Source organism: Barbus barbus (genome assembly GCF_936440315.1).
Source record: "Barbus barbus genome assembly, chromosome: 41".
In the NCBI taxonomy this organism is placed as follows: domain Eukaryota; kingdom Metazoa; phylum Chordata; class Actinopteri; order Cypriniformes; family Cyprinidae; genus Barbus; species Barbus barbus.
The window spans coordinates 11,936,461-11,962,982 of NC_136719.1; the positions used below are offsets into that span (position 1 = coordinate 11,936,461).

At 35.5% G+C, this 26,522-nt stretch overlaps 4 protein-coding genes across 4 annotated transcripts in view; 1 reads left to right on the forward strand and 3 right to left on the reverse strand.

The window, feature by feature from the left end:
• The window catches only part of LOC306861073 (ninjurin-1-like), a gene marked incomplete at both ends in the record, with an annotated part of 649,099 nt that overhangs the window by 65,310 nt on the left and 557,267 nt on the right, over positions 1-26,522 (reverse strand). The gene's annotated exons all lie outside the window — the stretch shown is intronic.
• LOC306861047 (cyclin-Q) lies at positions 232-8,436 on the reverse strand. The gene is made up of 5 exons (XM_079403115.1): positions 8,117-8,436; positions 7,791-7,974; positions 7,582-7,714; positions 4,224-4,442; positions 232-2,393 (listed from the first exon to the last, which is right to left on the reverse strand). The coding sequence occupies exons 1-5, from the start codon at positions 8,232-8,234 to the stop codon at positions 2,304-2,306; spliced, it is 744 nt and encodes a 247-aa protein (XP_079259241.1). The 5' UTR covers positions 8,235-8,436; the 3' UTR covers positions 232-2,303.
• On the forward strand, positions 8,257-11,050 carry cfap126 (cilia and flagella associated protein 126). Its single transcript, XM_079403116.1, has 5 exons — positions 8,257-8,707; positions 8,804-8,866; positions 9,422-9,499; positions 9,609-9,806; positions 9,893-11,050. The coding sequence occupies exons 1-5, from the start codon at positions 8,681-8,683 to the stop codon at positions 10,112-10,114; spliced, it is 588 nt and encodes a 195-aa protein (XP_079259242.1). The 5' UTR covers positions 8,257-8,680; the 3' UTR covers positions 10,115-11,050.
• Positions 10,474-25,976, reverse strand: LOC306861046 (beta-1,4-galactosyltransferase 3-like). Its single transcript, XM_079403114.1, has 8 exons — positions 25,746-25,976; positions 25,460-25,536; positions 23,645-24,111; positions 19,951-20,186; positions 19,567-19,757; positions 17,208-17,330; positions 13,660-13,764; positions 10,474-13,211 (listed from the first exon to the last, which is right to left on the reverse strand). Exons 3-8 carry the CDS (start codon positions 23,904-23,906, stop codon positions 12,893-12,895), a joined length of 1,236 nt encoding a protein of 411 aa, XP_079259240.1. The 5' UTR covers positions 23,907-24,111; positions 25,460-25,536; positions 25,746-25,976; the 3' UTR covers positions 10,474-12,892.

Sequence of the window (26,522 nt, forward strand, 5' to 3'; positions counted from 1 at the left end):
AACAAAATTGGACTCATTTTGACATTCACTAAATGGATTAAAAAATAAAAATCTCTTCTTTCAAAATAAATTAATTAATTTCATATTCCACATAAGCAGCCAGTCAAAGGTTTGGAACGACATAAGGGTAAGTAAATTATGACAACTTTCATTTTGGGGTGAAATGTTCCTTTAAGACCCTACATTTTAAATCTTTAGTTTTTATTTCCAATAGTTTTTTTTATTTATTTTGCAAATCAGTTTTGACAGTGTATTAAAAAAGCTCCAGAATTATGAAAGAAACATACTTCGTCCATTACAGGAAAATGGAAATGAGGAATGTTAATAGAGTAACCTTGAATGGGAGAAAAGAGTTTGCAGTGATCTGTAATGTGAGGCAGTGAGGAGAAAGGACAGGAAAGAGAAAGAGATTAAAGATGGAGATGAACACCATGAGAGAAAAGCACAGAGCCAAGAATGCAACAAAGAGGCTTGCTTTTACACAGGACAAAATCTTGGAATGGGGGACAGATTGAAAGTAGAGAACCAAGAGAGATGGCAAAGAGAGTAAGGTTAGAGTCACAATCAATCCCATCCTTCCTATTCCCAGCACTCTATCCCATAGTAAGGGCCATGCTGATGTTTTATTGATGGAAGAGAATCCGGCTGCACATGTACCCTCTCCATAATTCATGATGACCCAGCATTAGGGCCTGCCTGCTGAGAGATGTGTGTGTGTGTTTGTGTGCGTAACTGTGTGCGTGTGGCAAGGAGAGGGAGAGAGAAGCAGGAATCTTCAGATATTTTTCCCAAATATAATCCATAAAACTGCTTACCGCAAAGGAAATTCATCCATCTGCATCGATGGATGAATAAACGATAGGGCAAATTGTAAAATAACTAACTTTTTATAGTAAGCTTTTTCTTAATGCATTATGTATCATGAACGAACAAAAAAACAATGATTTTTACAGCATTAATTAATCTAGGTTAAATGTTGTTTTTAATGTTTGTTCAATATACTATTATACATTAAAAATATGTTAGTTGATGTAGAAATGAACATTAATCAATATGAATAAATGCAATAAAATCGTTAGTGCATGACATCAAATGTTAACAAATTTAACCATATAATAAATTTGGTATACATTTGTAATATCCTAAGAGTGATTAAATACACTATTTCTAAATCATATTGATTTTAAATCCTTCTAGTTTTTTGACTGAAATCTGATGCCAAAAAAACCCCTCTTAAAACAGCAGTTGCAGTCACCGGTCAAAACAATTCAGTAAGCTACAGGGGAAACAGCTGGTTAACATGTTAGCAAGGACTGATTTGGTAAATAATGACTAAATTAGTACATTTCCCCGACTGCAATTATTTGATGTGTTGAGCTTGACAGGTGCGCTATAATGGAGTCTCACATTTGTATGTTTCAAAGGCTCCCTTCACAATAGCAGTTGCCATAGTAACTTATTAAGATCCACTCTAGAGCGATGTCCTGACCTAACTAGATCCAGAAATTTCAAGTAGAACATCATAGATGGAGAAAAAAAAAAACTACAAAGAAAGACTGTTTACAGGTTCCGTTTCAAAAAGCATTAGTGCAAAAAATGTTTATTCGTAATTACATTTTTAAATATAGACTTAGAATGAACCTGTCAGTTCATGCTCATCTTTAGCCGAGAATATGAAAATTTTACATCAGTGAAGTGTTGTTTTTGAAGTTTGAAATAGATGCCAGGTGTCTAATAAAACTGTGGTGCTTTGCTTTACAGCATACAGTAATACTGCTTTAAGGAGTTACATAAAGAAGCCTACCGGGACAAGTTCTGTAGGGAGAGGAGGAGAGTAATTAAATTAGAAAGTATAAAAGAAATGGCTCAGATCTAGCGTTTACCTCAGAATTTAGCTCTGGGGACAGGATGGCTCTTCTTTTGCTTCATTCTTCCTTCAACCAGCTATTCCATCTCTTTTGTAATTTCTCTCTCCCCCTTTAGGGGGAAAAATAGCACAAGGTAGGAGAAGAAAGTAGGTCGGTGGCTGGGAATTGATTGATGTGGTGTGGCTAAAGTCTGGTTTTCATAGCACCACTTGCAAAGCCTGCTCCTATATCTAAATTCCTCTCATCATTCATGATGAGCCTTTCTAAACCTTCATGTTCTGTAATGTAATTAACAAGTAGAGCTCATTAGGTTACATCACAACATCAGGAGAAAGAGGGTTCAATGCATATGTTAAGATGATCGCCAGATACAGATACGGCTGAAGGTGTTGGTTTCCGCGTCAGTGTTTTAGTACCCGCTTCATTCTTTGTCTCTCAGGTACATTTGGCCTCCATGTCATAGAGCTGCAGTAATTCACTCATGATGGTCTCAATCTGAGACTTGGTGATGTCTGCACAAACAACCTGCAGGGAAACAAGCAAAACATCAATGAAGATCTCAGACTTCGTCCATCTGCACGCTATATCGGAGATGACAACTAAATATTAGTTCTGAGGCAATTAATAATAGAGTCTAGTCTCTTGTAGATGTGCACTTTTCGCAGTCTAGAGAAAACAACTGCTTCCTATTTCAATTTCCTCTAAGAGGACTTGCTGTGGCTACATTTTTACCTGAAATATCCATTTAAAAGTCACTGTAAACAGGAAACCCAACAAAGGCGAGAGAAAGATGAGGAAAAATGGTACATTCATTGAACTAGATTTATAAATATTTGTTATTTCATGAAAGTACCAAAAGCCTAAATTCTGCTAGTTTCAGCCTCAGATGGCATGCCCATGTGATATATAAATTTTGATAGTGTGCTGATTATTATATTTAATAATAACCAATAATTAATTATACAGTAATGGCCAATAGTGATGTCTGGAGAGGATATTTCACAATATTTGCCCTCAATGACCCTACAAGATCAAAATATATTGCGAAGAAGAACAAAAATAAGCTAACTTGGTTAAGATACTGAGCTGACAAAATCATTTGGAAAGCAAACTACAGCTTATCATGTATGTAGGTTTTATTTTTTTATTTTACAAAAATGCAAAGAAAAACAAAAAGCTGTCAGGAAATAAAGCATACATTGACACAATAAGCAATTGTATGACACAATTTGTCATATTTTATTGCGTTATTACAAATGAAACAACTACACTCCAAGAAAAACTATGCAACAAGCATACAAAATAAAATGTTTGATACATTTTCCTATGCCGGACATCACTTTTGGCCACTACTGTATTTTGTATTTATATATTCTTGCATTCATAAGTTGTAACCAATACGTTGGCCAATATTCTGGTATCACTCCAGATCTCTACATGTATCAAATAACACCAAACATTAAAAATACTGTGGAATACAGCCTTTTATATCTCAATTATTTAACATGTTTAAGCTTTTTATAAAGTACTTTTTTAGGAATATAAAATGGACAAAATAGCTTTAACAAATATAACAAAGAAATGCCTGTGTGCCATGGATAAAAACACTCTGACCATTAATATATTGATTATCTTAATATTGCACACAGGTTTTTAGCACCCCATTTGGAAACAAAGTCTAGACAAAACAAGACAATTACTCTTTTTTTATAATGTACAACCAATTGCAGTCACTGCCTAAAAATTATTTGAATAGATTTTCCACACCATTATTTTGGCATATGTCAGATACACCCACTCTAAAAACCACATAAAACTAAACTGAGGTTGGTCCCTTTACATGAGAGTTAGATGGCCTCTTCTTGCCTAAAAAAGCTTCAACAAATGACTAGAAAAATGACTCTCAGTCTTGAGGCTAAAAATGTCAGAAGATGGAAGACTAAGTCCATTGAATTCTAGTGATGGCACTTGACAGAATTATAGGAAACTGAAGCTAAGCAAGTGGTTTTAAGAGACTTTGAAATGTATGAAATGATTTGATTCTTTTAAATATTACTTTAGGATGTCACCAAGGGAACACAACTTGTGTAAAAGACAATGTTATTTCTCTCAGACCAGGCAGCAGCCATTAGGTGCCCTTATTGCCATGGGAACTACTTCCCGCACTCTAAAGGTTACTGCAATCATGGCTCTATTGATGCCTGATCCGGCTCTGGCACCGGTGAGACTCAAACTAGTCAACGTTCAGTCTTGGTGACTCAATGCAAACACAGCATGACCCAAACGCTGCCTGGACATTTAATGTTTTTCTCCACATGAAACTGTAAAAAAAAAAAACAACAAAAAACCTCCTACCTGCCACCACTCCAGTTCTCCTCTGGGGAGCTGCACTCCATATGTCTGGAGAGCAAGATAGATGGAGGTGAGGGCAAGGTGTTGAGGCTTATGGCGGACACAAACAGAGCCATGGTAACTGTCTTTTAATACAGCCAGGGCCGTCTCCGCGATGGGGGTTCGAGACCAGGCGTGGCGATTCAAAAGACTCCTCACAGAGAGCAGGTAGTGCAGCACGTACTGGGACATAGCAAAATTAAGTTTGTTAGATGGAGCAAAATGCAATTAAACTTCAGACAGCATTAGTTAGAGAAGGTACAAAGATGAGAGTAAGTTTACAATATATAATTGATGAAACTGTTATCAATCGAGAATGAAAATAATTGATTCATCGAGTCTTGACACTGTGCATAAAGAACCTCTGCCAGTGACGTCACTTTAAAGCAGTATTAAAGCACTTACATACTATAAGAGTTTTAACTATAATTAATATACTATCATTCATATTTTGCATTACCTTTTATTTATATACTTCAGTTTTCATTTAAAGTTGTAGTCATTTTGCTGTGCTTTAGTCATTTTATTAGTTTTGGGTATGACAACCATTTAAATTCAAAATTTAAATTTAGAAATATTTAACTTCACAAAAGTAGTTCTTTTACTGTATATTGTTTGCAGCACAGAAATATTTTTAAATAATTTTCCATTATATTGTTTTGCACACAAGGCACAGTATATATATTATATACAGTCTCGTGAAAAGGTTTTTGCCCCATTCCTGTTTTTTATTTTTGCATATTTGTCACACAAATATGTATAAAGATATATAATTAAAAAAATATATAATATAGATTCAGATCAAACAAATTTGAATATTACACAAAGATAATGCAAGTAAATACCTTTTCAAACCTACCTGGCCCTACATGAAATATTAATTGCCCCCTCCTGTTAAATCCTGAAAGAACTGTGATTAACCACATTAATTTAGAAAGCCGAGTTAAATTTCACTAGCCAAACCCAGGCCTGATTACTGCCAGACCTGTTAAATCAAGAAATCACTTAAATAGAACCTTTCTGACAAAATGAAGCATGCTTAAAGAGCCATACATCATGCCGCGATCTAAAGAAATTCAAGAACAGATGAGAAACAAAATAGTTGACGTATCAGTCTGGAAAGGGTTATAAAGCCATTTCTAAGGCTTTGGGACTCCAGGGAACCACGATCAGAGCCATTATCCACAAACTGAGAAAATTGGAACAGTGATGAACCTTCCCAGGAGTGGCCAGCCTACCAAAACTACTCCAAGAGCACAATGACGACTCATCCAGGAGGTCATAAAAGAACCCAGAACAACATCTAAAGAACTGCACTGCCGTGCAAAGGCAAAAGGCTGTAACTTCGATATTGGTAGAAAATTCGTTTTTTATATTTTTGGGACATTCGAGACATCCTTTATCGTGTGCATAAGCATCTTGAGTCAATTTCATTGTTTTCCGAGAAAATAATGGTTGGTCTCAACCATAACTTCGAAAAGCCCTGGAGAAATCAAGGAAGAACACCGTATGACACCAGTTATGGTTCTTTCACTTTGTTTGGAACATTCAAATTGAGTTACAGTAGCTCCACAGAAACTGCTATCATTTACATGTGGAGCGTCTCAAACTCATCTCTGCATGTTGTTGTGAGTTTGGGTTTATTATAACCTTCATCTTGGAACGCATCAGATTTGTAAGGTAAATAATTTATAAATCTACACAAACAGGAGAATACATCGCGATTTCAAAATAAAAGCTCAAACCCTCACTCTGAGTTTACACGGTTTGATGTCCATATATTCATTTAATTACAGCGGCTATAGCATTTCTGTCCTAAAGAAATGGACGAATATTAAAGATTAAGCGGACATTTGAATTAAATGGATTAAATTAAATTATTATTTGAATTAAATTATTGCTTGGTCAATATTAAACAAGGATTAGATCGCACAGTAATGTGTAAAAACAATCGTTGGCGCCCCCTGCAGGCCTTTGTTGTTATGCATAATCTACATTAGCTCTTATTACGTATCATTATGTATTTTAACAGTTTTGTTCAATAAAACCATATGATTTATTTGACTTTATTTGAACTAATTATTATTGCATTATTGCTATTATATATGTATTTTAAGTCATTTTAAAAGCTATTGTTCACTTACATCTATTTTTATTACAACAAAAAATTAATTATAATTATAGGGCCCTATGAAATCCGTTTAATTTCCATTTTTCTATACTCTGTTTTAATGGCTAAATTAAATTTTATTAATAAAAAAGCCTGTCTAATTAATTGAGTTTTACAGTTTTAGCTTTACCAAATTGTTTTCCATTATTTTCTGGATTCCAATACATTTTTTAAATAAAAAGCATCTCCAATTAATTGATTTTATATTTTAAGAAAAGTTTTTTTTTTTTTTCAGAAATACTGCACATTTACATTCTTCACCTAAATAAATTATGGTAAATAATATTTCTGGTAAACACTCCTTTAAAAAGTGTTTTTTTATTATAATTTCATTATTAGACTAGAACGTGTGGATATGTTATCATTCTTAATGTCATCATCAGTTTTTTTTTAGGGTAGCTTTTAATTAAACATTTGTATTACTCAAAAGAGTAATGTATTATTTTTATATTGTTTTATTTGTAGTGTTTTTGATCTTTTTATTGTGTATGGTTTTATCTGTTGTTGTAAAGTGCTTTGAGATCTTCATTTAAAGGCGCTATAGAAAATAAAGTTTATTATTATTATTCTTACACTATAATACTGGACTTTGATTTCAGTGATTTGGACTGAGATCGACACTTGCTTCTTGCACTCTATATTGCACTTCACTTTTGCTTTAAAAAAAATGATTTCATAGAAATTTAGATTTCATTTGGTTTAATAAAATATTCGTAAGTAAAATTGTTGATTTTTTTTGTGGGAAATTAATCGTTTAGATTAATCGATAAATTAGTCGATAGATTAATCGAAAATAAAAATAGTCATTAGTGGCAGCCCTAGAGGGAACACAAAGTTTCTCGAGAGAATGCAAAACATTTGAAAAAATATTTTTTCCTCCCAGCCCAAATTTTTTCCACTCACCCCGAATTTTTCCCACTTTGATCACAAAAATAAATGACATTTTAAAATATATTCAAATAGAAAACAGTTATTTTAAATAGTAAAAATATTTCACAATGCTACTGCTTTTGTTGTATTTTGGATTAAATAAATGCAGGTTTGGTGAGCAGAAGAGAGTTCTTTAAAAATCTTACTGTTCAAAAACTTGACTGGTAGTGTATAATACTTATTTTAAAAGCTTGAGAACAAGGTAATCACTGCATGCATTACCTTATGTGGATGCTCAAAGGACACTTGGAAATTAAGTTGTCGAAGGATAAGGAGCTCACATTGTACTATACTGTCCCTCAACTCCCAAAACTTCCCACCCAGCTCCATCGGTTCACTCTCTGGGTGAAAATACCTGGATCCAAGAAAAAGATAGGAAATGACCTACTATACATGAATAAATTGTCACTTTATAATATCCTCTCTCATACCTGTGACAGACATTGATGATATCTCTAGTCCTGAGATGCTGCTCTTCTACTTTGCCAGCGAGGTAGATGGCAGACATGGCCACTAGGTAAGGCTCATAGACCTGCAGACTTGCAGACTGGAAGAACCTGTGATACAGCACACATGCTGTAGCCATGGGCACAGATCTCATGCCTAACTTCACTCCTACAGACGCGGAAAACATGGGATGAACATGAGATCACAAACTGCACAGCAATTCATCCTTGGATAACGAGAATGAACTAACAAGCAGCTGCAGTACATCCTTAAGTTACAATTTCGACAGTTACAGAAAAACTGCAAATACCAGCCTCGATGATAAACCGACAGACTCTGAAGTGTGTTTTGGAGTCATCCACATCTTGAGCACTTCTTCTGCCTCTCGCCTCATTGACGGATCCAGATGTTGACGCCTGTGTGCTCATTTTACGGCTTGCAGCAAAATGGTTACAGTGTCAACGCGTGTTATTCAATATATACTTATTGTTATTATACAATTATACTTATATACTTATTGCATTTTTTGTACAACAAACTTAACAACTCCTCCTTTTGTACAAGTCGGTTGTCCAAATACAACGAGAACAGAGAGCCTGTAACTTTCCTTCAGCGGATCGTTTGGAGTGGAACGTAGCTCTCTAGCGCCCCTCACGTACGGGAAGATCCAACTGAGCGCCGAAGGAAAGATAAATAATTATTTTTTATATAACTATTATATAACATATATTCTATGAGTTGTCACTTTAAAATAGTCACTTTGACAAGTGAGTATTTCAAAGAGTTAAAGAATATGAAAAAGTGAATTACTGATTTGAAAGTATAATTTTGAGTGGTTGCTAGGAGACCACTGCCAACACATTCGAGCGGAAAGATGTCGACTAGTTACTCTGCAAACCAGGTGCTTAAATTGTAAATATTATATTATGATATTTATTTATTATTGTATAATTGAATAAACGTGACGTATTAAATGCATTTATGGTGTTTTCTACAGTATGAAAGTGCCTTTAGGTCGCAAAAGCTCCAGAATTGGACCATCCCAAAACATTTCAAAGAGGTAAGTTAACACAGTCAGTCTCATTGCTAAAGCCGTATTAGCTAGAATAAATGTCGATTTAATCGTTTACAAAAATGTCTGCAAAAGAACATCGTTTATTTGAAATATATATTCTTTATGTATAGAAATCAAATCATTTGTAACATTATCTTTACCGTCACTTTTGACTAATTTAATACATCCTTGCTTAATAACAATATTTATTTATTTCAAAAACAATCTTACAACCAAACCTTTGAACTGTAGTGTACACTTTACTGTTACTGCGCATTTCCATTAACGTACACAAACAGTGAACGGCATTAAACTTGCAAATGCAGAAGCATGCTCGTCAGTCAAACAGCACAACGGAATGTGCAAACAATATAAATGTGTTTACTTTAAAATAAAAAATAAAGAAGAAGAAACGAAAGAAGAATTAATTATTGTCTGGCTTCGAGTTTTCATTTAAATGACGCAGTTATACAAATTGCTCTGGGGTGGAGAGAATAATTGCCTAGCTCATATTATAAATACTGTACTTGTGTTTGGTCTATTTACTTTTTGTTCCTCAAGAGACCATCAGCAGCAGAAGGCCACACTACATTTATTGCCACAGACCGTGGCCACCTTCTACCTGGTGTGAGAACAAAGGTTTGTTTTGATGATTTGCATGACTTGCATGAAATTTAAATGTAATTACCAAGCTTAAAACGTTTTGCAGCAGTTTCATTTTACTATTTATAAATGATTTCATTATTAGAGTGGAAGTGCATGGCCAGCATTTCAAGGCACATGGGATTTACCTCGGTATGTCCCTCCTGCTTCCATAAACCCCACTGCCCGTTCACTAGAGGGCCAGGATCGCCTCAAGATCTGGGGACAGATGAAATTTGCCACAAACCAGACTCACGAGGCCCCTGGTTGCAGCCAGGCTACAAACAAAACCATTAACAATGTGGTGGGTGTTTAATATCTCCTACTTATGATGCTATGGTGTTGGATTACATTGCTTTTAATAATTCTGACTAAACAATATGCTTATAGGAAAACATAAATGTGGACCAGCCTGCAGAAGAGTCAAAAATGCCAGTGAGTGACCCAGACCAAAATGAACCAGAGAGGCCCAAATCACAGCACAGCCAAAACCAGTCTAGACCAGGAAGTCACCACAGCCAACAGGCTCCATCCAGACCAGCCACTCAAGAGAGCCAAACTGAGTTAAGACCACCAACCCAGAACAGCAGACCAGCATCTCAGCAGAAATAGCACCATTTATAATCAGATCCCCTGCATGGGCCATTATAAAAGTTGTTCCATGAAATGGCATTACGTAAGTCTAACACTTCTTTGAAAAACACTTTTACTTTACAGATATTATTATTTTTGTGTTCCATTTATTTATAATTGTGCTCTCTGTGCATACTATAACGTGTGTGTGTGTCAGAACACATTAACTGAATTGTTTCAATGAAGCTAAAGCCGATTAGTTTTACTAAATGGCTTTTGTAATGGAATCTGCTTAGATTAAATACTGCATGCAGGGTCAAGTATTGCCAGAAAATAAATCGGAGTACCTTGATATCTGTATTTTAATAATATTCTTTAAAAAAAAACAGCGCAAAAGATTTTAATTAGTTTTTGTTTATTTGCTCAATAATACAATGACACAACTGTGGGCCCCCTAGGACACAACATCAGCTTAATTCACTAGTCATCGGTTTTTGTTTTTGGTGCTTGGAAGCCAATGAGTGATTTTGTGTGCAGACACTGAATGCTTGGGGAACTGAAGGAGAACCTGAAGGGATAGTTCACACAAAAAACTAAATTCTGCCACCAATTACTCACCCTCATGTCGTATCAAACCTGACTTTCTTTTTCTGTTGGAACATAAGATATTGTGAGAAGTGTTTTTTTTTTTTTTGTCTATACAATGGAAGTCAGTAGTCTCCAAATCTGTGCAGTTCCCATTCTTCAAAATATCTGATTTTGTGTTTTGTAGAAGAAAGAAAAGTTTGGAGTGTTTGGAGTGACGTGAGGGTAAATGATGACAGAATTTACATTTTTGGGTGAACTATCCCTTTAAGAGTCCTTCTAAGTCAGTCATGGCTCCTAAAGATTAAGACATTAATAAATGTTAAAACATTTTTCCACTCTCTGTTGATAAACATACAATAAACAGCTGCATGGTCAAATCACAATGGTACAATGTTGTCAGTGTGTTTATTCTCAAGATAACTGATCAGTAGTAACATCTGTGGCAAACCTCAATGTAACTCAGACACAGGTGGAAATGCAGTTTCAGAGTCTCCGCTATGTATATTTATATAACCCAACAGTCATAGCCAAAATAATACACATTCAAATCAACAGTGTTTGACCAAAAATGACATGATAAAAAGTAAACACAATCTTTAAAATCTTACCACATTTTTTCAGAGTATGTCACGTCTAAAACAAGTCAGATGTAATGATGTTACCAAATTAGAGGCATTGCCAAATACTGTATCTGATAGAAAACTATGTGCTTTATTAAATATATATACGGTATACAAGGGTCTTGCAAATATGCTAGGATGAAATATATTTATCTGCCACATGCATCTCAGAAAAAAAGTTACACTTTTTGTAGTTTTCATACAAAAGGCATGAAGTAAAACACCATGTTTTATCATATGAGTCTGTCACACACAAGAATTGCGTATCAAAATCAGAATACATAATTTAAACAGGCTCTTTGAAACGTATATCTAGATTTGAAATATGTTGTACTTACAGTGAGATATGCACCATGTCACATGATTGGTTGAATTCTCAATGAGCACCTTCAGACTATCATTTACAGCAAATTATATGATCTTTTTCTTAATGTTCTATAGTTTGCATTGTGGGAGAGTGAAAACTGTCAGTGGAGCTGCTAATGTAATGTGCAATGCAATTTTCATTTCAAAATAACTTCAAAAGAAAAACATCTGTTGCTGATATCCTTGTTCTTCTAGCTTATACTCAAGGATTGTATTTAACACAGAATGCAGTTTTTACCTACTGTAAAAGTGCCATAATGGTGATACGACCAATATTTTTGACTAACAAATAAAATGTATTCTTGCTATATAGCTAACCATAAAATTAGCCATTACCTGTTTATAAAATCTTAAAATATCAAATATCTTAGACTAAAGTCACACCTTCAACCTAAACCATCAAATCTATTTCATTTAACAGAAACATATTCCTGAATTCAAATAATAGAACAGAAGTCTGTAAAGATTATAAATAAATTTGTGATTTTATATGCTTATCCGTGATTGTCTACAACCAAAATGGAATCCAACAAAGGCACCACACAATACCTAAAATAATTAAATTCTTTTACACTGTATCATAAAACTATTAATAGGTATCTGCAGCTAAAAGAGAAAATAAACTAGCGCTCACTATCAAAGATCACACCTTTCTAAGTTTGTACTGTAAGACCAAAAATAGACCACAGTGATACACGTCTGATCAAGCACTAGATCACAAAGCAGTGTGTGCTGATTAGATATTAAAAGAAGAGAAAAATAGATAAACATGTGGAAAGAGCATTCAACTGTAGTATCAATAACAGTGGTGTACAGTAATAATGCTTTCGACTGAGTCATGGCATGATGATAAGAGACTGGTTCAAGGGCAAGAAAAGGCACAGAAAAACAGACCCACACAGTGGGGTGAAGAGTAGCAGCTGGCAGCAGGTTGGCTCAAAAACACACAGGACTTGCACAGGTACATCGATAGGTCACTTTCGAGAGCGTTTACAACTCGCCCCACTCTGATTCGGCTCCTACAGCGAAACGGGATCTTCAGGCTTGTGCAAATGTCACCATATCAGCAGCTGAACAACATTCAGAGGTGGCCAAACAATTTTAGTCGACTTTCAGTGGAATGAACATATTTGCCTAGAGTAGCAATGCTTCACGATATAAAATAAAGAGCAAACTGGTATTCCCTCCACTATCCATTAATAACTCACTCTGTGAATTGTCTGTGGATTCTTGATTATCAGTATCATCCTACCTCCTGGTTCAAAGGAGCTTTCTGAACATTTGAACGTTCATTACTGGCCTTCAAGTGGGTGGGCTTCACTTTTGTGGCATTATGATTGATGACCACACCCACTTTTTCAGTCTTCATTTTATTAGTTGGAGCGGGTTGAGGCTCTGACTTCCGGGGTGGAGTCTTCACAGGGGGACGGTGTGGATTATCCCCAATGTTGACAGACAAATTTGTGTACAATGGCTCCAACTTTTTGGACAAGAGCTCATAAGTCAGCGAGTTCAGTCCATCTGAGTGCCAGTTCAGCCTTGTGCGCTTCAGCAAGTCAAACCTACAAGAACGAATTCATGAAGAGGAACTGACTCAAACAGAATACATGGATTAAATAATAAATCTATCTATCTATCCATACACTCTTAAAAATAGAGGTTCTTTATTGGTATCTATGGTTCCATATGAAGAATGGTTAACATCCATAGAACTTTTCCTATGGACAAAAGGTTCCTACAGTGGAAAAAGGTTCTTTAGACTAAACTGTTCTTCATACTAATATTTTTTTTAAAGAACTGTTCACTTAAAGGTTTACTGGGGAATCAGAAATGGTTCTCTTATGGCATCGCTGTAAAAAAATAAATAAAAAAACTTTTGGAACCTTTATTTTTAAGACTGTACCAACTAGGGTTGCAAAACTGGATAGTTTCTGGAAATTTACCAGAAATATTCCATTCCTTTGCAACCCTAGTTACAAAGTTTATAATATATTTGGCATGTGACATCACCTTCTCGGGTTCTGCTCATTACCCTGATCTCCTTTATGTTTGATCATCTTATAATGCCCAATGGCCAAAGGGGGGCGCATTATCTTCATCCCAGAGAGACGGACTCTAAACACAAAACCACAGGGCAAGTAATAATAGTAACATATAAGAAAAAAACCCTGAAGAAGGATGGTATGAATTATCAAACAGACAGAGACAAAAGAAAGAGCGGCACAAAGCACAGCAGGAAAACTATTTCCAGCAGAGTCCGCAAGGTGGGCCAGATGGATGTGAATTAGCTAAAAAAATGACTAAAAAACTACTGTTGTTGAGGATTTTTATGTAAAAAAAAATAAAAAAGGTTCTAACCACAACTGAAAATCCTCAAAAGGTTAATCTAAAGTTGGGGAGTCTAATCCAGCTTTTAAATACTTAAAACTTTGGGTTCTTGCCTCTGATTCAGCCATCTGAGTCATCTGAGTTAGACAAGGATACTGATGGTTAATTATGCGACAGTCAGGTTTACAAATCACCATGAGCTGATATGCCCTTCAAAATGTTCTCCAAGAATACATGTAATGTCAGTTTTCCCAAAATGCATAAAGCCGGGTCCTGGATTATCTCCACTAAAATACTTTTCGTCTTGGACTAGATTTGATCTGTGCAGTACCCTGAAAAATTGCTCAGGGTGAAATCAAACCATGTAGGCATGTTAAACAGCAAGAAAGCAAAGAAAAAACAGTGATGGACTCAGAGGTACTGCCTTGTCAAAGATGCTGAGCAGGTTGGGACTTAGACTTAGTTCTAATACTCAAAAATAGCCAATTACATTACAGAAAATTACGTTTGGTTCCATTAATGGTTCATGAAAATGTACTAAAACATTTTGAGTTATTCAGAGTCATGCTCTACTACTGAATCTACAGCGTGAAACAGACAGCGCGAAAAGTATAGATAGGTTTCAGAATGAATGAATATAATGAGCCAGATGTTTGTAGTGTAGGGCTGAACGATATATCGTTATCGTATCTATATCGAGATATGAACTTTCAAGATATTACTATCGAAAAAAGCAACGATATAGACGATATAGATTTCCCCTCTCCGCGCTCGCCCCGCCCTGCATACAACTCTGGCAGTCACACAACGAACATCAGTTTTACGAGTGCCCTTGAATGCACCGCTGAGGTCCCTATTCGACCGCAAACTTGTATGGTATAGCTCTGGAAATCCAGACACACAGAGAATCAGCTGTTCATCCATTTTGAGTTCGGCGCTTGTTTGGATGCCCCGTTTCTATTGGCCGCGCGGGGAAACGTCACAGAGCGCAGCGGCAAAAGTTGAACTATTTTGAACTTTGACCGCGGCGCGCGCGCAAGCTCGCCGCTGGTGCGCTCCGCTGCGCGTGCGCTTTGGTCGGCGCAGCAACTAACCGCCCTCGCGCAGCGCAAGCCTTGAAATGAATGGGTTTCATAGCGCAGCGCAGCGCATGCCGCGTCCTGTGTGAAAGGGCCTTGAAAGGGCCTTTACGCCGTACGAGTCGACGTCCACCAGTGAGTTCTTAAAAATAAAACTACAGTTTCCAAATTTTTTTGTATTATGATGTTTTTATTTTTCTGAGAAATGCTTGGTTTTCACCGAACCCGTAGTCATATCGTATCGTATCGATATCGAGATATCTGGCATGAAAATCGAGATATGAAATTTTGTCCATATCGTTCAGCCCTATTGTAGTGAATCAAAACTATTTAGCATGACCAGTGTAGTCCATCAATTCTTGACCAAATGATTCAATTATGAATTATTTTGGTCTCAACCAAATGATTCCTCAATGAATCATTTACTAAATCAAATACATTTAGCAACCAGTGTAATCTGATTCACAATCAAATTAGCTTTTATAGTGAATAACACAAGCTTATTGTTGTTACTGACTGATTGTTCATATGACAACATGTAGTTAAACATACATACTATGGTTTTTGTCAGTAGTAGTTTATAAAAAAAAATAATAATAATAGTAGAATTAAATGTCACATTTTTGTGTATTTAGTACTGTTATTTAATACACAGTTAGGTCAATTATTGTTTTTTTAATGTATGTTGCCTATACAAAAGACAGTAAAAGAAAAGTTCCACTAAAAGAAGCATTAACGCAACTGTTAATGATGAATCAGAAGAACCAGATTAGTTTCCTAATGTTGCTCAATCGTATTCATGCCAAAGTCACTTAAAGGGGTCATGAACTGAGAAACCAAAATTCCCTTGATCTTTTGACATACAAGAGGTCATTGTATTATAAAAACATCTTGTAAGTTCCAGAACTCAAAACTTTATCGTTAGTCTAAAATCATGTTAAAATTGAAGCCAGTCTGCCAAAACAACAGGTTTTAGAATGTACCACTTTATGATGTAATAGTGTGGCTAAACATCACCTCCGCAGAGGACCAAAACCTGCTTCTACATCACCGCCAGTTTAAGCCCCGCCCACCCATTCACGCACATAGTAGGTATGACAAGAGTGGCAAACCCAGGTCTGCGCAGGAACCAAATGATAAACTTCATTTGATTAACTTTATTTTTAATGAAGTTCCAGACCGCATCAGCAACAACTTGGTCCTTTGTTCACTTAATTTTATCGCGGATTCTTTTACAATCAAGTCACAATTCGACGCAGGATTTTCAGAAAGATTGAAACGCGATTCTGTGCCGACTATATTGAATCCGACAGTAATGTCCTGCCACACAAGTGTGAGTAACTGTTTTTATTACTATTGCTTTGTCTGTTATTACAGATCGTTTGATATGTACTGAGCATTTATGAGTTTTTGACCTAAATCACAGCAGCATCCATCTATGAGGAATGTCTTTGTCAAACATACACAACTGTAAGCCAATCATAGCAGTGGGCATTTACTTCTGAGTCTACAATCCCCCACGCCTATTCAAACAGATTGTTCTGATGTGGGGAGGTCAAAACAGGACAAAAAATAGACCATTACTTCTAAATCTTGATAACATTATAAGTGGACCTCAGAGAACGGTACAAAATAAAAAATAAAGGCAATTTTTTAAGAGAGAATTAAACAAAGAAAATGCCATTCAAATCCTCAACACTACTAATAATAATTACTACACCGGACTCATTCTGGTTTCAAGGCTTCAACAACTTTTAATCTTCTACAGCAAGTTTCTTTCTGTCACAGAAATAAAATTACTTAAGTTTATTATTGAATAAAAAGGCCGTAATCGTTGAAGTGTACTGACATCTATATAGTTATATACCCTTGAGTCCAATCTAGTGATTCATGCATGTACTTACTGGTCCCTCCTGTGGCTATGCGGGGGAGGGCATGAGGGATAGACGGATGCAGTGAAAATGAGAATAATGACAAGATGCGAATGTGAAATCAGAACAAAATGGTGATGGAGAGATGACAGACGTGCAACACAAATTCTTAACAGGATGCATTTCTGATGTAGATGTGCCAGTTACTTTGATCACTACATTCCATTATGTTGAAATAACACATGAAAATGCATTATAAACTGAATTCTGCCATCCTCACCGAGCTGCGATGTCATCATCCTCTCCTCCCCAGCCCCAGTACTGGTTAGGAAAGCCGTTCATTTTGAGGTACTGCTCCGGGGTTACAGCAGACACCCCTCCAAAGTACTGCGAGTATGGAAGCCTGTGAAGGAGTCAGAGCAGTGATTTGGTGAGGCACAGAGGAATAAGGTCATCTGTATCTACTACCCTTCATCAATCATTCCATCTGAAGTGTCACAGCTTCCCCTGCAGTTTAATGTTTGTCTGTACCTCTGCTTTACATCATTACAGCAATCTGTACAGATGGATAGGAAACCCTTATAAATGAACAAAAAAATGCTGTTTAAATTGGTCATAATAATTCTATCCTGAACTATTTTCAGAACACCACCACACTAATATTTCTAAAGTATGTACACATTTTTTCTATGCACTGAATAATCAAAGACTTGATGCATAATAATTAATTAAATAATTAATAATAATTAAATATTGGTGCAAATCATAATACATTCATCTTTTTCTTGACTCATTTTTTTAAAAGGCTGCCAAATGTTAATAGGTTTTTACGTAAACGTGGCAAAAAAAAAAAAAAAAAGGAAATAAAGTTTTATTAGATTTCAAAAATTAAACATGACGACATCATACATAATGCGTATATCCCTGTATTTTCATATGATCTTTGAATAATCTGGAAAAAAGGACAGGAAAAGCTACTGCTGTGTGTTGAGCTGTATATACACAACTGTTAAAAAATTTGGGGTTGGAAAGATTTTTTCATGTTTTTGTAAGAAATCTATCATGATCAACAAGGCTGCATTTATTTGATCAAAAATATAAAATTGTATATAACTGTTTTTTTTAATATTTTAAAATATAATTTACTTTGTATGCTGGTAAAGCTTTTTTCAGTCTTCTAGTCTTCAGTGTCACATGATCCTTGCTAATTTGATGTATAGTCCTTATTATTATCAATGTTATGCTGCTTAAAATGTTTGTGAAAACCGTGATGCATGAAACCATGAACATTTTTTCATGATCATAATACCAATACTCAATTTAATCTATTGCTGAATAAAGGTATTCACTGATTTAAATAATAATAATAAAACAAATAAAAAGAGCTGTAATGTAACTTTGATTGCTTATTGAACCTGCCCTCCAGAGATCCCTTGTACTCCTAAAACCTGTTCTTAATTCTTTAGTACTGTTGAGTAAATATTGACTGATAGCTGGATGAGCTGCTTCTATGTAACTTTCTTTGTAATTTTCTCTGTATTTCTTCCCAAGGACTAACTCTCTGAGTCGTGTCTGAATGCTTTACAGCCTTCAGCAGATTCATCACAGAGAGGTCCTGATGTTGTCCTCAGCCTTGGTGGACTGAATATATAGGTTGTTTTCTCTGCAATTTTTCTGTTCTCAGTGAATGTTTGTATCTCGGTGGACATTGTGGCTGCAGAATACAGAAATGCAGATTCCGTGACCCGAGATGTGCAGACCTGGATGTCAATTTAGAGGACCAGAGCCATGAGTTACTGCGTATACCTGTGTCAGCACTAATAATGAATGAACTACATAATGTTACCATGCGTGAAGAGGATGAACTTTTTGTTTCTAGAAGTTTTATAAGATCTATCAGCTTCTTCAAAAAGTAAAAAACTGTTGTTAAATGAACAGTTGTTGTTCTTTTCGTTAATTATTATTTTTAAATGGCCTGTTTTGAATTAAAGTGTGTAGGATTGAATTGAAAAATTGACCACCAATTTATTTAAAAATATTTAACTTTCACTCCCATCCAAAAATTTGGGATCGGTAAGTTTTTTTTTTTTAAAGAAATGAATACTAATATTCAGCAAGGATGCATTCAATTGAACAAAAGTGACAGTAAAGGCATTTTAATGTAACAAATAATTGGCACTCTTTAGAAAACTCTATTCATCAAAGAATCCTGAAAAAAATGAATCAGTTTGCACAAAAATATAAAGCATTTTGTGACACTGAAGACACATCAGAGGAATAAATTACATTTTAAAATATATTAAAATATAAAACATTATTTTGTAATATTATATTATATTAACTATATTATAATATATTTTAACCAATCTTAAACTTTTGTATAATGGCATCTAACCTTGACTTTATTCAACTACACAACATTGTTTTTAATTATTATATTATAATGCTGTAGTATGAAAACATATTATTATAATAATAACAATATTAAAACTAATACAGTTATATTGAAGTGTCACTAATATGACTAGAAACATAAAAATGCATTCAAAAATGTCATTAGGTTTCACCCCTGTTCATTAAGATAAAATGAGAGAAAAGCTTTGTTAAAAAATTAAATCCTATGATAGTGGGTAGGGTACCTGTATCTGAACTTGTCCATAGCTACGGAGAGGTGTGTAGGGTACTGGGGGTGGCAGGTGTAGGTATTGTGGTCATTCTCAGGCAGCAGGTCGACGTCATGCAGGAAAATACAGCTCCAGTCCTCCTCTTTCAGCGCCTCCCGCACTCCAACATTCAGTAACTTCGCTCGGTTAAACGTGGAGTTCCCTGACTGATAACACAGACTATGAGCAAATCAAGTGTACACAAATGCATTCTTCAGCAAGAATAGAACACTAATATAGCTTGACAATAAGCTATGAGCTATGTTTACCCTTTTGTCCCAGCTACTTCCTCTAATTACTGCTAGGATTTTTTTTCCATACAATAGATGTGACAAGTCAGCATAACAACGAACAAGAGACCTGGTGCACAATGTAAATGCCGTAGTGGACCTGCTGCCGCTGTAAAAAGGGGTGCAGATGGTAGAGGAGGGCGCGGAGGTGGGTCTGGCGGTTCCGGTAGGGGACCACGATGGCTGTGTGGTGCCGAGGCTCACAGTCTGGTGGGCGGTAATGACCCCCTAAGGTCACCAAGGGGTTCTTCTCTTTTATCTTCTCCAGGGAGGGGGGTGAGGAGAGGTGGACAGAAACAGGACCCACTGGCAGACAGCAGGAGGAAAGCACACAGGCATTTGTTGTAAAAAAATCTGTCCTACAACACCAAATTAAAGGAATACTATCCCTAAAAATTTAAATTATGTCATTATTTAATCACTGTTAGTCCAAAGCAGTATGACTTTTTTTGTGGAACACAAAAGGATAATATATTGTGATCTCTATGAAGAATTTCAGTCAGGTTTCAGGCCTCACCAAGCACAGAAACTGCACTTGTTAAAATTACAAATGACTTACTTCTTGCTTCAGATCAAGGCTGCATCCCATTGCTAGTATTACTTGATCTTAGTGCTGCGTTCGACACTAGACCATGATATACTCATAGATCGATTACAAAACTATACTGGTATTCAAGGGCAGGCTTTAAGATGGTTTAGATCCTACCTGTCCGATCGTCTACCACTTTGTTCATTTAAATGGAGAGTCATCACAATTATCACCAGTAAAGTATGGAGTACCACAAGGATCTGTCCTAGGTTCTCTTCTATTTTCAATATACATGTTGCCTCTTGGTAATATTATTAGAAAATACGGGATTAGTTTTCATTGTTATGCTGATGATACCCAACTATATATCTCAACAAGACCAGATGAAACTTCTCAACTATCTAAGCTACTATCTAAATAGATTGTGTAAAAAATGTAAAAGATTGGATGACCAATAATTTCCTCCTATTAAATTCAGATAAGACAGAGATATTACTTATTGGACCAAAAAACAGTACACAGAATCTCTTGGATTACAATTTGCAACTAGACGGATGCACTGTCACATCCTCTAAAGTCAAAAATCTGGGTGTTATATTAGACAGCAACTTGTCCTTTGAAAATCATATTCCCCATGTTACAAAAACAGCATTCTTCCATCTTAGAAACACTGCCAAGCTTCGAAACATGCTACCTGTTTCTGATGCAGAAAAGCTAGTTCATGCATTCATGACCTCTAGACTGGACTATTGTAATGCACTGCTAGGTGGTTGTCCTGCATCTTCAATAAACAAGCTACAGATAGTCCAAAATGCAGAGGCTAGAGTTCTTTCCAGGTCAAGAAAATATGATCATATTACCCCAATTTTACAGTCTCTGCACTGGCTACCTGTTCAGTTCCGTATCATTTACAAAATATTATTACTTGCCTATAAGGCCCTAAATGGTTTAGCACCTGCGTACCTAACTTGTCTTCTACCCCGCTATAATCCAACCCGCTCTCTAAGGTCGCAAAACTCTGGACTTTTGGTAGTACCTAGGATAGCAAAGTCCACTAAAGGAGGTAGAGCTTTTTCACATTTGGCTCCCAAACTCTGGAATAGCCTTCCTGATAACATTCGGGGTTCAGACACACTCTCTCTGTTTAAATCTAGATTAAAGACACATCTCTTTAGCCAAGCATTCACATAATGCATCTTATAATCTTGTACTGCAGTTATATCTGATCAAATGTACATTATTATTCTTTAGCTTGGGTTGAACAAATCATTTTTGCTTAGATGGAACAGCAGCTACGCTAATTATTTGTTTCTCTGTTTCTGCCACGGGATTAACATCCCGTGGTAACTAGGAATTACAGAAGCTTCAGTCTGGATCCAACCCTTAAATGATCTGAGATGACCGAATACCTGAGAAAAGATAATGCCAACCCCTCAGAGGACCTCAGAGGATGCCAAAGCTCAGACAACATACAGAATTAACAAATTTTGCCATAAGTTAAATATATTAAGGTTCTGCAATATATAAATATATTGTGGAAACTTAATTTCCTGTAGAGCTGCTTTACAACGATTTGTATCGTAAAAAGCTCTATACAAATAAACTTGAATTGAATTGAATTGAATATTGTGCATATCAGTTACTGTGCAATATCAGAGATTTTTTTAAATTATTATTTTTATTTGTTATTATTGGATATTTAATTCTTCATGGTAATTTTTACATTTAGATTACATTTGCTGTCATTTAACACTCACTTAAAAATGTTACATCTTTCATTTTTAACCCACTAATAACTTAATATCACTGTGAAATGTAATCTTAATAGAGGACTTAAAGAGACAGGTAAAAATAAAATATTTCAAACATAAAAACAGAAATAAACAAATTCCTTTTTAAAGTAGTAAATTAACAGACATTTTTAAAACTGTTTATTTATTTAATGTTTTAAAATGTAGTTAAAAACTAAAAAATATTAATCATTTTTAAATTAAAAATGAATTGACATTTAAAATTTCTTTAATTTCTTTAATTTATTTATTTAGTCATTTAGCTTTTATCCAAAGCGACTTACAAATGAGGACAACAGAAGCAATCAAAACCAACAAAAGAGCAACAACGTGCAAGTGCTATTACAAGTCTTGGTTAGCCTAACGCAGTACAGATAATTGTTATTATTATTTATTTATTTTAATTATTATTTATTTATTTTTTAAAATAAAAAGACATATAGATCAAATACAATTAGAATAGATAGTGCTAGAGTTAGAGGGTCAAGTAAAGATGGAACAGATGAGTTTTTAGCCGTTTCTTGAAGATTGGTAAGGATTCGGCTACTCGGATTGAGTTGGGCAGGTCATTCCACCAGATGGGAACAGTTAATGAAAACGTCCGTGAAAGTGTTTTTGTGTGTCTTTGGGATGGTACAATAATGTGTCGTTCACTTGAAGAACGCAAGCTTCTAGAGGGCATTTAAGTCTGAAGTAATGAATTTAGGTAAAGGGGTGCAGAGCCAGTGGTGGTTCTGTAGGCAAGCATTAATGCCTTGAATTTAATGCGAGCAGCTATTGGTAGCCAGTGAAAATTGATGAACAGAGGCGTGACGTGCGTTCTTTTCGGCTCATTAAAGATTAATCTTGCAGCGGCATTTTGGATTAATTGTAGAGGTTTAATAATTGGCTGGAAGACCTGCCAAGAGAGCATTGCAATAGTCAAGTCTGGACAGAACAAGAGCCTGAACAAGGAGTTGTGTTGCATGTTCCGAGAGAAAGGGCCTGATAATAATAATTATTATTATTATTAATATTAATAATTCATTATTATCAATAATAATATTAATAATTATTATTAATAATAAAGGGCCTGATAATTGATAACTTAATCCTTCATTTTATTTTAGGTGTCGCATCAAGTCCTCCACAATCTTTAGCATATCTCAAGATAAATATCTGTTTCTAATACTGTACTTTATAATATTGTGATGACTCAATTTATTTGTAACATTTGAAATGACTGATTTTAGCTTTTAGAGGTTTTATTTTCTGTTTATTTGATTTTTTATTCATATAATTTTTTTATGTTTATTAGTGTAAATGATGTAAGAATCTTAATTTTTGGGTGAACTAAACTCAATAAAGCATCTTTGGTTTATTTAAAACTGCAAAGAGACATAGTAAACAAACAAATCCAATGACTGATCAATGTCTTAAGCACTTCATTGTGGATTTATATCTACCCAGCAGTGGAGAGGGCAGTATACAGTCCCTGAGCTGCTGTTCTGGTCCACTGGGTCCTGGATTGTGGAGCAGCAGAGAGGTGAGGTTGGTGTAGACGTCATGCGGTCGAGAGTAGTCGATCTCAGGCTCGGTAGAATGAACCAAAACAGACACTAGGCCACGAAAGCCTCCCAGGGAGAAGTAGAGAACAAACGCGAACTGGAAGCCCACCAACAGAGCCAGAGTGCAGGGGGAGTCCAGCGCTCGACCGCAGCACACCATTATGACATCCGACAAAGAGCAGGAGTGACAGAGGAAGGGAGGATGGTAAAGTCAAAGGGCATGGACAAGGGACAGATAAGAGAAGAGAGACAGAGTGAAAACAGCGCAAGAGGCATGAGAGAGGGAAGAGTGGAAGGATAACAGGGGTGAGTGGAGCTAGCTCAGTGAGCTAAGGGAAGGACATCTATGGCATGTGTGGGAGTCACTGGAAAAACAGAGGAACACAAAAATCAATAGTGGTAGATCCATCACATCTAACTACAAAGGAGAACTTTAAAGTGCCAGTGTGCCCGGGATCAATGCCAGATCTCGGATTAAATCAGTAAAGACCACACACTTTTTGGGTCACTCCTGTTACACAGTACAGTACTTTAAAAAAAATTTTAATAATACATATTATGTATGCTTGATTACAAATTTTAAAAAATGCATGATTACAAAAAATGCTTGATTATAATACAAAATAAATAAATTAATTAATTAAAAACAGGATAATAAATGGAAAACAGGATGGAAATACATCATTCGGTGAAGGATTGTGAGTTATTTTACATGAGGTTGTATATTTGAAGATAGTTTTGATATTTTATAAATTTTTTGAAAATTCGATATTATCATATGTGACCACAAAACCAGTCATACGGGTCATTTTTTTTTTAATTGAGATTTATACATAATCTGAATAAATAAGCTTTCCCTTGATGTATGGTTTGTTAGGGATAGGACAATATTTGGCCGAGATACAACTAATCGAAAATCTGGAATCTGATGGTGCAAAAATATCTACATATTGAGAAAATCGCCTTTAAATTTGTCCAAATTAAGTCCTAAGCAACGCATTTTGCTAATAACATTTTTTAAAGTTTTGATATATTTATAAATATATTCATGGAACATGATCTTTACTTAAAGATTTTTGGAATAATGTTGACCCATACAATGTATAGTTGGCTATTGCTACAAATATACCCATGCGACTTATGATTGATTCTGTGGTCCAGGGTCACATTTATAATATAAAATATGCATAATTGTACCTAACAGAAAATAATGCTTCAAAGTACAATGAACCATCTAATACCACAGAAACACCATAGAATTCATCAAATCCATAACTAATTGCTTATGTTTTTGCAGTTGTTGTTAATTAAAACTGGAGATTGAAGTGATTTAGGATATGGCTTTTATTAGTTAAAGGAAAATTACAAGATATGACTATAAATCAAAACTAATGAAACCGATGTTTAGCTGTAGTTTAAAACATTTTGATTAAAGAAAATAGCTGTAATATTTCTTAACAAATTACTTTTTTTAGATTTAGAAGTGTATATGAATGAAACACTCAAACTTAGCAAAAATGGCAACATACACACTCTAATTAAATAAAAAAAGTTCACTGTTTTTGATTTTGTGACAACTATTATCTCATTGTTCAAAACCTGCGAGTACAGTATGCTATTAGCTACATTAAGACATGTTGATATGAAAATGTGCTGCACAACAGGAATGAGCCTTTAATCGGTGAATAACAGACTGGTATACCATATGAGTACCTGTGCTGACTGGTCATAAACACAGGGTTGAGAGAGCACTGTCCTCCTCCTCCTGTCCATCACAAAACATCGCGCACCTTGAGGAGACAGATAGTTCTGGACTGATTAAAAAGCAACAAGATCTCCTGCTTAAAAACCAGCACATATTGCACAACGATAAACCTGAAATGTATTTATTAAGCAACCATACATGCAGCAACGACATGCAATGAGCAATTATTGCGAAATAAGTGTCAACATAACGGATCATTTCAACAGTTCAGGTCAAGCGTTTCCTCTGACTCACCCGGTCCACAGCGACGCTTCAATTCAGGCTCCAGCAGCAGTCGATAGCTAGGCCTTTATTTAATATTACTCACTCGATTGTGGATAAGCATTCGTCTATGGCGCACGAAAAAGTGTATAATATCCGCAGTCGCATCGAGCGCGTCGCGGAACGCTTCCTGAGCGCGACAGACGCTCCAGACGCTCAAGACGCTCAAGGCAGAGACCCACTGACAGACATGTTTGATGCGGTGACGCGCTATCGATGGGCATTCTTTGACGCTGTTACAATAAAAGCCCTAAGATACCTGTGTTAAAATCACAGTGGTGCCTTCTAGTGAGAAACACGCGACAGGTTTAATGCTAGAGGCGCGTTTCATTAGCCAGATGATCTTGTGATGACGATACAGGTTTATAAAGCCAAATTAAATTGATGAAAAAGGGACACGATGTGTAATCATGTGGATTATATCTAAGTGGTTACAATGTCATCAACAAAACAAACCATCTAACCTGTGTTTACAAAAAACAAAACAAAAAAAGTTTCCATAATAATATAGCTAAGGTGATTCTACTTAAACTGTTACAAACCAGCTGAGAAAATGCACAAAAAAATGTTCTTGACCATTTTTCATAACCTCTTTAATAGAGTAGTTCTTTCAGATAGTACTTCAAATTATTATAATTAATAAAATATCTGCTTAGTACGAAAACACTTGGATCCAAGACATTTTTTTTAAGCTGAGAAAATGCACAGAAATTGTTCTTTATATATATATATATATAAAGAATTTCACAA